This window comes from Manis pentadactyla, chromosome 4 (assembly GCF_030020395.1).
Source record: "Manis pentadactyla isolate mManPen7 chromosome 4, mManPen7.hap1, whole genome shotgun sequence".
NCBI lineage: Eukaryota > Metazoa > Chordata > Mammalia > Pholidota > Manidae > Manis > Manis pentadactyla.
The window spans coordinates 119,974,896-119,986,940 of record NC_080022.1 but is presented as its reverse complement, the minus strand read 5'-3'; the positions used below and the strand labels follow the sequence as shown (position 1 = coordinate 119,986,940).

At 44.7% G+C, this 12,045-nt stretch overlaps 1 protein-coding gene across 7 annotated transcripts in view; it reads left to right on the top strand.

Annotated features, from left to right (window-relative positions):
• Window positions 1-848: 848 nt before the first annotated feature.
• SHMT1 (serine hydroxymethyltransferase 1) overlaps window positions 849-12,045 on the top strand; it is a 34,750-nt gene continuing 23,553 nt past the window's right edge. For 6 of the 7 annotated variants that reach the window (XM_057500789.1, XM_057500788.1, XM_036894006.2 and 3 more), the window contains exons 1-2: window positions 1,209-1,479; window positions 7,134-7,247. In XM_057500789.1, coding sequence (XP_057356772.1) covers window positions 1,429-1,479; window positions 7,134-7,247 — 165 coding nt within the window. In that variant the 5' untranslated portion in view covers window positions 1,209-1,428. The other variant, XM_036894007.2, reaches the window with a different exon arrangement.

Sequence of the window (12,045 nt, the reverse complement as noted above, 5' to 3'; positions counted from 1 at the left end):
TGAATCAAGGTAGACAAAGGTCCTGATCCTTTAGGCTGGAGACCTTTTTATTACACTGGGGCTCGGAGGCACTCCTTTGATTAACAAGGTGAGGTCATTTGACTGACAGGTCCATTTATATAGCCACCCCTGTTGGTGCAGCAAGTACTTTCCCAGAATGTACACAGAAAAGCTGAGGCAGTCAACTGGCAATGTAAATTTTATTTTAATGAGATTATAATTATATGGTTTGGGCAGTTCTTTCTGTAAACCTTATCTTCCTGGCTGCTCACGTCTAGCTTTCTAAAACTTCTTACAGCCCTGCCAGGCAGATATAACTATCTGTGGGTAAAACTAACATTTTCAGAATATCTTGCCTGGCTTTAGTACATCTGCATATCAATAGGCATTCAGAGATGGAAAAAAGTATGGCTTTAGTGCAATTGCATCATTCCTCAAGGATGGAAAGAGGTTCATCTCCATATCAGCGGGTCATTTCCTGGGCAAGGAGGGCTTATCTGTACCTGAGACGTGAGGGGAGGGCCGGTTTGCTTCTGCTGAAGAAAAAAGGCCCTGGACTGTAAGCAATAAACAGATTTTAAACTGTATTTCTCCTTTCGACTGATTTCGGTTTTTAGAGGTATTTTGCCCCAGGATTTCCTCTCTCCGGACTTTCACTATCTCCAAGACAAAGATGAGAAACAAACAAAAAATTAAGTGTCTTGTCTAGGATTCCATTACTACCCACCTACTGTGGTACACTGTACCCAAGTTAACTGGGCCAGGCCCTCCCGCTGTCACCCCAGAAATGCCCGCCCCTCTGACCTGCCCCCAGGGCCGGCCAGCTCTACAGTCCCCAGCCTAGGTGAGCGGCTACACCACGCGGCCTTAGCCCGCGGGCGGAGGGCAACGGGGCGGAGTCTGGGGCCCCGCCCACCGACCCCTGCAGCCAATAGCGCCTGCGCCCTAGGGGGCAGGGACCCTGCCTGGCTGCACACTCATTGGGCGCCTCCGGGGGTGGGGCAAGGCTCCGAGGCGCGCGCGGGGTGCCGAGGGGAGCGGGGCAGCCGCGGGCCAACTTGTGCGCTCTGGGCTCGCCCAGCGGGTCACGTGGCGGAAGCGCGGCCGGGCGCGCGCGTGTGCGGGTCTCGAACTCTGGTCGCACCGGCAGCAGCGTGGGGCCTCGGTGTCGCTGGGCTGGTGCACGGGACCGCGTTCCGGTAGGTGGCAGCTTCAGGTGCCAGGGCCGGCGCTCGCAGGTCGCCTCGGTGTCAGCGACTTCCCGGCGCGCGTCCCTCCGGGTCTGAGGATAAGGCAAGGAGCGCTTTATTAGTCCTGGGCTGAGGGGTCGCAGACCCGTGCGGCACGGGTGGTGGGCTCGGCCTTTGACACAGATGTGAAGGCTTATTGTTGATACAAGTGTCCGCTCCCCGATGAGCGCTGTACCCGATGAGCGCAGCCCTTCACCTCGCTACAGTCTTCTCACAACAGGGCTGCAAGGTGAGTGCTGCCCTGTACCCCTTTTTAGAAATGAGGAAGGTGAGACTGGGAGAGAAGACCCACTTAGCCGGGACTCTGCAGGTGCAAAATGGTAGAGCGCGGAGTCGAACTCACGTATCCGAAGACCGGGCTCTCAACAACTTCGTATATGGTTGCTCTGCTTTGGGGCGTGTGCGACCACCTCCCTCAGGGGCAGAGCTGCACCTGTTGTCTGCAGTCTCCCACCCGTTCTAGGAGGCAAATGCTGCATTGTACGGTTCTGGCGCGGTGCCCAGTGCTCCGAGGTCCTGGAAGTCAAGTGACCTTGGTCAGCTGAGGCCAGCACAAACGTGTCTCAGTCAGGCAGTTGCTGGACCGGAAACACCAGTTCAGGTTCTTATAGAATCATATTTTTAATTTTTTATGCAGCGGAGGTAATTGTGCCTTTATTTAGTGCAGTGTCATGGGAAAGAGCTTTGAAACTAAAGGTAAACTAGAGTTCAGATTCTGCCTCTTCATATTATAGGGCCTTAGAGCACTTAGCCCTCTGAGCCCCCGTTTCCTCCTCAGCACAGTAGGGAACGCAAAATCTGTGTGTGAGACAGACAGATGTCATTCAGCAGGGCAGGTCCCTTGGGAGGTTCCTGGCTCGTTCCACTTGTGTGAGAGGCCCAGGGGAGATCTGGGGGCATGGGGAGGCTGGTAACCTTGGCAAGTGAGTTTGCTTACTAGGTCTGTTTCTCTGGGGTTGAGATGAGGATCATGTCACACGAGTGACAGTTCCCCAACAGATATATCCAACCCTGTAATGATAGTGAGGACTGAAGTGAGCTGTGTTCCCTGGGGTGCTCAGCAGGGGTTACCGAATGATATAAAGGTGGCCCCAAGGTCCCCCAGGTTTCTTGAATAATGGTAGTAGCCGATAATTTTCGAGTACTTGCTCTATGCCTGGCACTGTTCTGAGTGCTCTGTGTTTGGTACCTCACTTAACTCTCCCGACCTGCTTCAGAACTGTCTCTGTGCACTACGTATGAGGGGACTGAGACACAGAGGTGAGAATTAACTGGGCTATACATCAGGAAGCAGAGAGCGCACTTTGAACCCAGTGGGCCGCCTCTCGTGAGCTTCAGCGTGGCTTCCTCAAGTGTGGGCCTCACTTTTGGCAAGTGGGAGAATCTGAGGGCCCAGCTCAGAAGTTGCCCACCACCTGCTCTTGTATATAAGGAACCTTGGTCTTCTCTAGTTAGCTTTGCATTTCACGGATGGATTGAGAAATAGCCTAAGACTGAAGTTTCTGGAACACAGTTTGGAATTTGTAAAATATGTACAGTCGAGGTCAAATCTGTTCTCCCATTGCTGCTCTCACCCATGGGCTTTCAAATCTCATCTCCTGTGCCTCTGCTTTGTTTCCCAGGCTTCAGCTCTATGGCCCTGATTTCTGACAAGTCAAACTTCTTCCCATTTCAGGGCCTTTGCCCAGGTGTTTGCCCGCACCTCAGATCTCATGAGCTTTGCTCCCTTCCATTGCTCAGATCGCAGCTCAGGCAGCTTTCAAGGGCCAGTCTAAATAATCTCCCCATACATTTATTGCTCGTATAGTAATCATCACCTCTGAAATTATCATGTGTGTTTCTTGTTTACTTGTTTAGAGTGCTTCTCATGAGAGCAGGGCCTACGCCTTGTTGACCCCTGTATTCTTAGTTCCTAGCTCAGTGCCTGGGACATAGAACTTGCTCAATATTCGTTGAAGGAATGAATGAATTCCTTGTCGGCCAATAGTAGTGGAGTAGACCTCTTAATTATCAAAAGCTTATTTTGAATTAAACATAGAATTACTATAGTATGATCCAGCAATTCCACTTCTGGGTCTATACCAAAAGAATTGAAAGTGGGGACTTGACATTCATAGCTGTATTACTCACAATAGCCCAAAGGTGGAAGCAGCCCAAGTGTCAGCAATGGATGAATGATAACCAAAATATGATACACATGTGCAATAGAATAGTATCCAGACTTTAAAAGGATGAAAATTCTGACAAATGCTACTTTGAAGACACTATGCTAAATGAATTAAGCCAGTCACAAAAGAACAAATACTGTGTGATTCCATTTATGTGAGGTGCCTGAAATAGTCAAATTTACAGAGATAGAAAGTACAATGGGTTGAGAGAGAAGGGAATGGAGAGCTGTTTAATGGGGATGGGGTTTCCATTTGAGAAGATGAAAAAGTTCTGGAGGGGGATGGTGGTGAAGGTTGCACAACAGTGTGGATGTATTTAATGCCACTGAATTGGTTAAAATGGTAACGTTTATGTTATATATATTTTATCAGTTTTTAAAAAGTGAGAGAAGTTCAAGGTGTATTGTTTTTCAGCCAACCTCCAGACCTCAAGGAAAGATGTTAAGGATGTCTTCCCTAAATACAGTACAAGTACAATACTTCCCTAAATACATTTGATGATGTATTTCCCTCTGCATCTTAAAAAGTGCATCATCTCAGTATCTTTCTCCTCCTTACTTGTTTTACCAGCTGCCTGGGAATCCCTAAGCCCAGTGAGTTAACACATAATTTAATTGTGATATTAAGGACCTTTGTCTTTCTTACTGTAATTCAGAACTCCTCAGGATATAATAGATTTAATTGACTTAATAGATATAATTGATTTAATTGAAACAAGACAGAATCTTAAACTCTTTGAATAAAGAACTCAAACTTCTTCATGGTGAAAAAAAAGCTTAATTTGGAGGCTATGGATTTAATAAGGGTATGGATTCAGTTCTCTATTTGGGGGATGATCCTGGGTGGTCATGGGATACAGGGCAGAAAGCTTCTTGAGGGGGGCAGTGAGCTGGTTGACATTGCTGGCCCAAGAAGTAGGGGACCACCACACACACAGCTCTCACCTGGGTTAAGAAGTAACTGGAACTCAGAATTAGAATCTCAGAGCAGGAAAAGATTTGCCTTGAGGGCAAAGGGCAGCAGGTTGTTGAGCTGATGTGAAATGAGTGGGAGCTCAGCTGAAGGCAGAGACTCTTTCCTTCTTCCTGAGCAGAGTGGATCTGAATGCCTGTGGCAGAAGGATCATAGGCTGACCCTCCTGGAAGGAGGGTGGTTCCAAATGGACTTTAGTTATCTGGTGGTTGAGAAGTACCTTCTCTGTGTTGCTGGCTACCACTGAGTCCTTTTCTTTTAACCTTGAGTAGTCAGTATTTAAAAAGCGTTTCTCATAAGGATTCTAGGAGTGGAGGGCCTATCTTGCCTCTTGTGTTTTTGTGGGTTTACCACTTGCCGAGGGCACATGCAGGGGTCTAGAGTTGCACTGGCCATTCTTGAGGGTAGAAATCAGCACAGAGAAGCCTTGGACATAGTGTCACACCATTTACACTTGCTTCTTTCCATCTCTGATGGGCATGGGGACATGGCCAGCCCCGTGCAAGGCTGCCTGCCTGTCCTCTGCAAGGTGGTGCTGTGTTGCTGCAGAAGAGTTCTTGCATTGAAGTCCAAGTGTTTCCTGTTGCTTTGAGTTTTGCCGCCATGGTTGTATTTCTAATCATGTTGTGCTTGTGTTAAAATAATGCCTGCTTTGAAAGCCCTGATTAGGAACTTCCTAGTTAAAGATTATTGGTAGTTTCTTCTTACTAGCTCTACCAGAGATTAAGAGGATCACTGTGATATGGGACTATTAAGCTATTTTATTTAACGGGAGCATTTGTCTAGCAAATTATACCGTGTGTGTACTTGCCTGGGGAAAACCACGCTCTTCCTGCTGTGAGTCTCCTTTACTGTCACACTACTGCCACACTCATGACACGTCTGACTCCAGATGTGTGGATTTTCCACACGTGAGCAAGCCTGTGATACCAGATGGGTGTCCTGCAATCCAGTTCATTCTGACACTCACTGGAGTTAGCACAGGCCCCACTGGTTAAGAACTTAGTCCCACAAGACTGCCCCCTATTTCAGATGCCAATAGCAAGTAGTAAGTCCTTGGGTTACCCACGATTTTTCTGTCCAACCTGGCTACAGATTGGAGGAACCTGGCTACAAAGCCCCTCTTTGGATTTGATCATTGGCTAGAACAGCACATAGAAATCAGGGAAACATTTACTTACCTTGACCAGTTTATTATATAATAAAGACTGTAGCTTAAAGGACACAGTGGAACAGCCAGATGGAGAGGTACATAGGGTGAGGTCTGAGAGGGTTCTGAGCGCAGGCTCCCCTGTGCCCACGGAGGTGGGGTGCAGCACTCTCCTGGTATGCAGATGTGCCCTCCTACCTGGAAGCTCCCCGAACCCCACACTTTTGGAATTTTTATGGAGGCTTCATCATGTAGGCATGATTGATGGTTCATTCCATTTCCAGCCCCACTTCCCTTCTCTTGAGGATGGAGGGTGGGGCTGAAAATTCCAAGCTTCTGATCACTGCTTGGTCTTTCTGGTGACCAGCCCCCATCCTGGGGCCACCCAGAGCCACCGCATTAGAAAGATACTCCTGTTACCTGGGAAGTCACGAGGGTCTGGGGAGCAGGGACCAACCATCCCACAGTGCTCTCAGGAAATGGGCTCTCCTCGCCTGGGCTCTTTCTGGAGTTGGCTGTCCTCTGATCAGATGGGCCCACCCCAGCCCTGCGCAGCCCAGCACCAGCTCTTGTCCTCCAGGCACTTCCCTCCTTTCATCTGTGTGTGTTTACCGCACTCATTTGCTTGCGACTTGTCTTCCCCACGAGGGAAGTCACACGGAGGCAGGCCCAGCTGGTTCACAGCATCCCCAGAACCAGCACCATGGCTTGCATGGGGAAGGGCCTCAGTAAGTAGTTAGCAAATGAATGAATTTGAAATGAAGACTTAAATTAATGGGAAAGTACTGAAAGGCCACCAAAGGATTGATTAAAGGAGGTTAGTTCCTCTAAGTATTTATAAACTTTCACATGAGCAGAAATGCCACTGATCACAAGTTATCAGTCTTTGTAGAAATGTGCATGAAGAAACATGCATTTTCCAGTCCAGCTGTATTTTAAGGGATGCAATTTTTTTTTTTATGAAGATTATAGATGTGCACATCTGGCCTGTAAGTCTTATAGTCGGGTGTGCGCTTTGACCTGGAGCTCCCATGGGAACTTGGGGTGGGTACTTAGAGCCTGCATCTGGAGGTCTTGAATCCATGCTTCATGGCCAACCTGCTGTGCAGCCTGGGCTCAGATACTTTTCTGAGCCTCATTTTCATGACTTGACTAATAGAAAGAGTAATACTTAGTCAGCAGTTCATTTTATTCAGGCATTTGGCAAATCTGTATGGCCATGCTGGGTTCTATGGGAGTTAAAAAAAAAAAAGTAACACTCAGTTCTTGCCTTCAGGGAAGCTAGCTGCCTTGGGGAGATAAGCTATAGCCAGGAAAAGTTTCACTGAGAAGAGGCTGTGCAGGGCGCTCTCTAGACTGGTCAGGCCAGTGGGGAGGAGAGGAGGGGTATCCTCACTGCTGATAGGACAGCAAGCCGACACCCACAGTTCAGAAAGGACCCGGAACTTGCACATGCTGGGTTTTTTTTGATAGAATGTCTTTACCAAGCAGTTCTGAGGGAAAGACTAAAAATGTATCAGTACTTCAGCAACTTGGGGGAACTAAGAGGCTGCAGTGAGCTAAACCTAATGTTGGAAGTTTTTCCATTTTTAGGCAACTTTGAACAGAGTGATGGCGACTCCAGTTAGCAGAGCTCACAAGGATGCTGACCTGTGGTCCTCCCACAAAAAAATGCTGGTGCAGCCCCTGAAAGACAATGACATCGAGGTGAGATCTGTAGGGTCTTCACAGATGTTCCTAACTCACAGGCTCAGTGTAAATCCCTAGTTCTGATCATAAATAAACTTCACTGGGGACAGACTTATAGTTAGTATAAGAGTGCCGGATGTAGAGGCAGTGGCAGACGAAGTGCCTAAAAGTCCTTGAGGGTAAATTTAAATATTTCTGAGTTTGTAGCCGTGCGGAGCACTGTGCTGGCTGCTCAGAAGAAAGGGGGGAGGAGGTGGCTGTGGAGGTTTGAGCCTTTCCTTACGGTTCAGAGGAGTATATCTACACACTGAGAAGTGTCTTTTATTTATTTATTTATTTTTTTCTGTGAGGGCATCTCTCATATTTATTGATCAAATGGTTGTTAACAACAATAAAATTCTGTATAGGGGAGTCAATGCTCAATGCGCAATCTTTAATCCACCCCAAGCCTAATTTTCGTCAGTCTCCAATCTTCTGAGGCATAACAAACAAGTTCTTACATGGAGAACAAATTCTTACATAGTGAATAAGTTACATGGTGAACATTACAAGGGCAGTCATCACAGAAGCTTTCGGTTTTGCTCATGCATTATGAACTATAAACAGTTCAAATATGAATACTCATTTGATTTTTATACTTGATTTATATGTGGATACCACATTTCTCTATTATTATTATTTTTAATAAAATGCTGAAGTGGTAGGTAGATACAAGATAAAGGTAGAAAACATAGTTTAGTGTTGTAAGAGAGCAAATGTAGATGATCAGGTGTGTGCCTGTAGACTATGTGTTAATCCAAGCTAGACAAGGGCAATAAAACATCCACGTATGCAGAAGATTTCTCTCAGAACAGGGGGAGTGAGGTTCTAAGCCTCACCTCTGTTGATCCCCCTTTTTCTCACCTGATGGCCCCCCTGCAACTGTGCCTGTCTTAGGTTGTTCCTCCCTTGAGGAATCTTACCCGTCTCTGGCTAACCAGTCATCTTCCGGGGCCATACAGGGAAATGTTAAGTTGATAAGTGAAAGAGAAGCCTTATTGTTTGAAAAGGTTGGCTTTTTACTTCTTTGCATATTTATGCCCTGTGGCTTCTATGCCCAGCATTTGTCTTGAGGTATCTTTACCACTTGGAGGAGTTATGATACTCGGTAAATTTGATATGAGGCACGAATTCTATTTAAGGGTTGTAATTAGGAAGGAAGAAGAAAAGCTATAGAAGTAGCAGACGGAAGAAAACATGGGAAGATTGATTATTTCTTTGACATATCTTCTTGTAGAGTAACTTCAGCATATATAGGTTTTAAACTACTAATTAAATTGCACGCACACATTAACATAATAGGAATACAGGTACATAACCAAAGCATACCTGTAATTACCAGCCATCTCCAGTGAAACCAAGAAAACCAGTTAGGGACCTTAGGCATTTGTGAAAACTTATCTATGATATGGTGGATATTGTCCAACTGAACTTGAACAGTCTGAGAGAAATCAGACAAATTAAAACAACCCATTCCTGGGGAATGTTCACTTCCCTTATGTTCTTTTAACAGTAAATAGTCTGTAGTTGTAAGATTTTGGAGCACTACAATTTGCACTTCTCTTAATTCTTGATTGAGTTCCAACAGTATAGATCCAGTCAAATTTGTTGTTTTACTGTATGCACAGGCCAGCTTAGATATCTCCTACCTCATTCCCATGGCAAGTCCAGGAACTGGTGGGATGAGTGCATCTACAGCTGTAGCAGTGCGTGGATCTTTGTTGGGGTTTTTTGATGATCATCTTCTGGCATGAGTCTTCCAGAGAGTGCTGATGTTGGAGGTTCTTTTTCATATCATATCTTAGTTCATTTTTGGGGTAGCCCAATTAGGCTTTGATCCTCTGTATAAACACAAACAGACCCTTTGCCTATACTTTTATATGCCCTTTATACCCTTGTGTAGAACTCATTGGAGGTTACCACACAGGAACTGCCCTTTTTTTTTTTTTTTTTTTTTTGGTATCACTAATCTACACTTACATGACGAATATTATGTTTACTAGGCTCTCCCATATACCAGGTCCCCCCTATAAACCCCTTTACAGTCACTATCCATCAGCATAGCAAAATGTTGTAGAATTACTACTTGCCTTCTCTGTGTTGTACAGCCCTCCCTTTTCTCCTACCCCCCATGCATGCTAATCTTAAAAGCCCCCTACTTCTTCCCCCCTTATCCCTCCCTACCCACCCATCCTCCCCAGTCCCTTTCCCTTTGGTACCTGTTAGTCCATTCTTGAGTTCTGTGATTCTGCTGCTGTTTTGTTCCTTCAGTTTTTCCTTTGTTCTTATATTCCACAGATAAGTGAAATCATTTGGTATTTCTCTTTCTCCACTTGGCTTGTTTCACTGAGCATAATACCCTCCAGCTCCATCCATGTTGCTGCAAATGGTTGGATTTGCCCTTTTCTTATGGCTGAGTAGTATTCCATTGTGTATATGTACCACATCTTCTTTATCCATTCATCTATCGATGGACATTTAGGTTCCTTCCAATTCTTGGCTATTGTAAATAGTGCTGCGATAAACATAGGGGTGCACTGATCTTTCTCATACTTGATTGCTGCATTCATAGGGTAAATTCCTAGGAGCGCTATTCCTGGGTCAAATGGTATTTCTGTTTTGAGCTTTTTGAGGAACCTCCATATTGCTTTCCACAATGCTTCAACGAATTTACATTCCCACCAGCACTGTAGGAGGGTTCTCCTTTCTCCACAGCCTCGCCAACATTTGTTGTTTGTCTTTTGGATGGCAGCCATCCTTACTGGTGTGAGGTGATACCTCATTGTAGTTTTAATTTGCATTTCTCTGATAATTAGCGATGTGGAGCATCTTTTCATGTGTCTGTTGGCCATCTGTATTTCTTTTTTGGAGAACTGTCTCTTCAGTTCCTCTGCCCATTTTTTAATTGGGTTATTTGTTTTTTGTTTGTTGAGGCGTGTGAGCTCTTTATATATTCTGGATGTCAAGCCTTTATCGGATGTGTCATTTTCAAATATATTCTCCCATACTGTAGGGTTCCTTTTTGTTCTATTGATGGTGTCTTTTGCTGTACAGAAGCTTTTCAGCTTAGTGTAGTCCCACTTATTCATTTTTGCTGTTGTTTTCCTTGCCCGGGGAGATATGTTCAAGAAGAGGTCACTCATGTTTATGTCTAAGAGGTTTTTGCCTATGTTTTCTTCCAAGAGTTTAATGGTTTCATGACTTACATTCAGGTCTTTGATCCATTTTGAGTTTACTTTTGATATGGGGTTAGACAATGGTCCAGTTTCATTCTCCTACATGTAGCTGTCCAGTTTTGCCAGCACCATCTGTTGAAGAGACTGTCATTTCGCCATTGTATGTCCATGGCTCCTTTATCAAATATTAATTGACCATATATGTCTGGGTTAATGTCTGGATTCTCTAGTCTGTTCCATTGGTCTGTGGCTCTGCTCTTGTGCCAGTACCAAATTGTCTTGATTACTGTGGCTTCATAGTAGAGCTTGAAGTTGGGGAGTGAGATCCCCCCTACTTTATTCTTCTTTCTCAGGATTGCTTTGGCTATTCGGGGTCTTTGGTGTTTCTATATGAATTTTTGAATTATTTGTTCCAGTTCATTGAAGAATGTTGCTGGTAGTTTCATAGGGATTGCATCAAATCTGTATATTGCTTTGGGCAGGATGGCCATTTTGACGATATTAATTCTTCCTAGCCACGAGCATGGGATGAGTTTCCATCTGTTAGTGTCCCCTTTAATTTCTCTTAAGAGTGACTTGTAGTTTTCAGAGTATTAGTCTTTCACTTCTTTGGTTAGGTTTGTTCCTAGGTATTTTATTTTTTTTGATGCAATTGTGAATGGAGTTGTTTTCCTGATTTCTCTTTCTGTTGGTTCATTGTTAGTGTATAGGAAAGCCACAGATTTCTGTGTGTTGATTTTGTATCCTGCAACTTTGCTGTATTCCGATATCAGTTCTAGTAGTTTTGGGGTGGAGTCTTTAGGGTTTTTTATGTACAGTATCATGTCATCTGCAAATAGTGACAGTTTAACTTCTTCTTTACCAATCTGGATTCCTTGTATTTCTTTGTTTTGTCTGATTGCCGTGGCTAGGACCTCCAGTACTATGTTAAATAACAGTGGGGAGAGTGGGCATCCCTGTCTAGTTCCCGATCTCAGCGGAAATGCTTTCAGCTTCTCGCTGTTCAATATAATGTTGGCTGTGGGTTTATCATAGATGGCCTTTATTATGTTGAGGTACTTGCCCTCTATTCCCATTTTGCTGAGAGTTTTTATCATGAATGGATGTTGAACTTTGTCAAATGCTTTTTCAGCATCTATGGAGATGATCATGTGGTTTTTGTCTTTCTTTTTGTTGATGTGGTGGATGATGTTGATGGACTTTCGAATGTTGTACCATCCTTGCATCCCTGGGATGAATCCCACTTGGTCATGGTGTATGATCCTTTTGATGTATTTTTGAATTCGGTTTGCTAATATTTTGTTGAGTATTTTTGCATCTACGTTCATCAGGGATATTGGTCTGTAGTTTTCTTTTTTGGTGGGGTCTTTGCCTGGTTTTGGTATTAGGGTGATGTTAGCTTCATAGAATGAGTTTGGGAGTATCCCCTCCTCCTCTATTTTTTGGAAAACTCTAAGGAGAATGGGTATTATGTCTTCCCTGTAAGTCTGATAAAATTCCGAGTTAAATCCTTTTGGTCGGGGGTTTTGTTCTTTGGTAGTTTTTTGATTACCGCTTCAATTTCGTTGCTGGTAATTGGTCTGTTTAGATTTTCTGTTTCT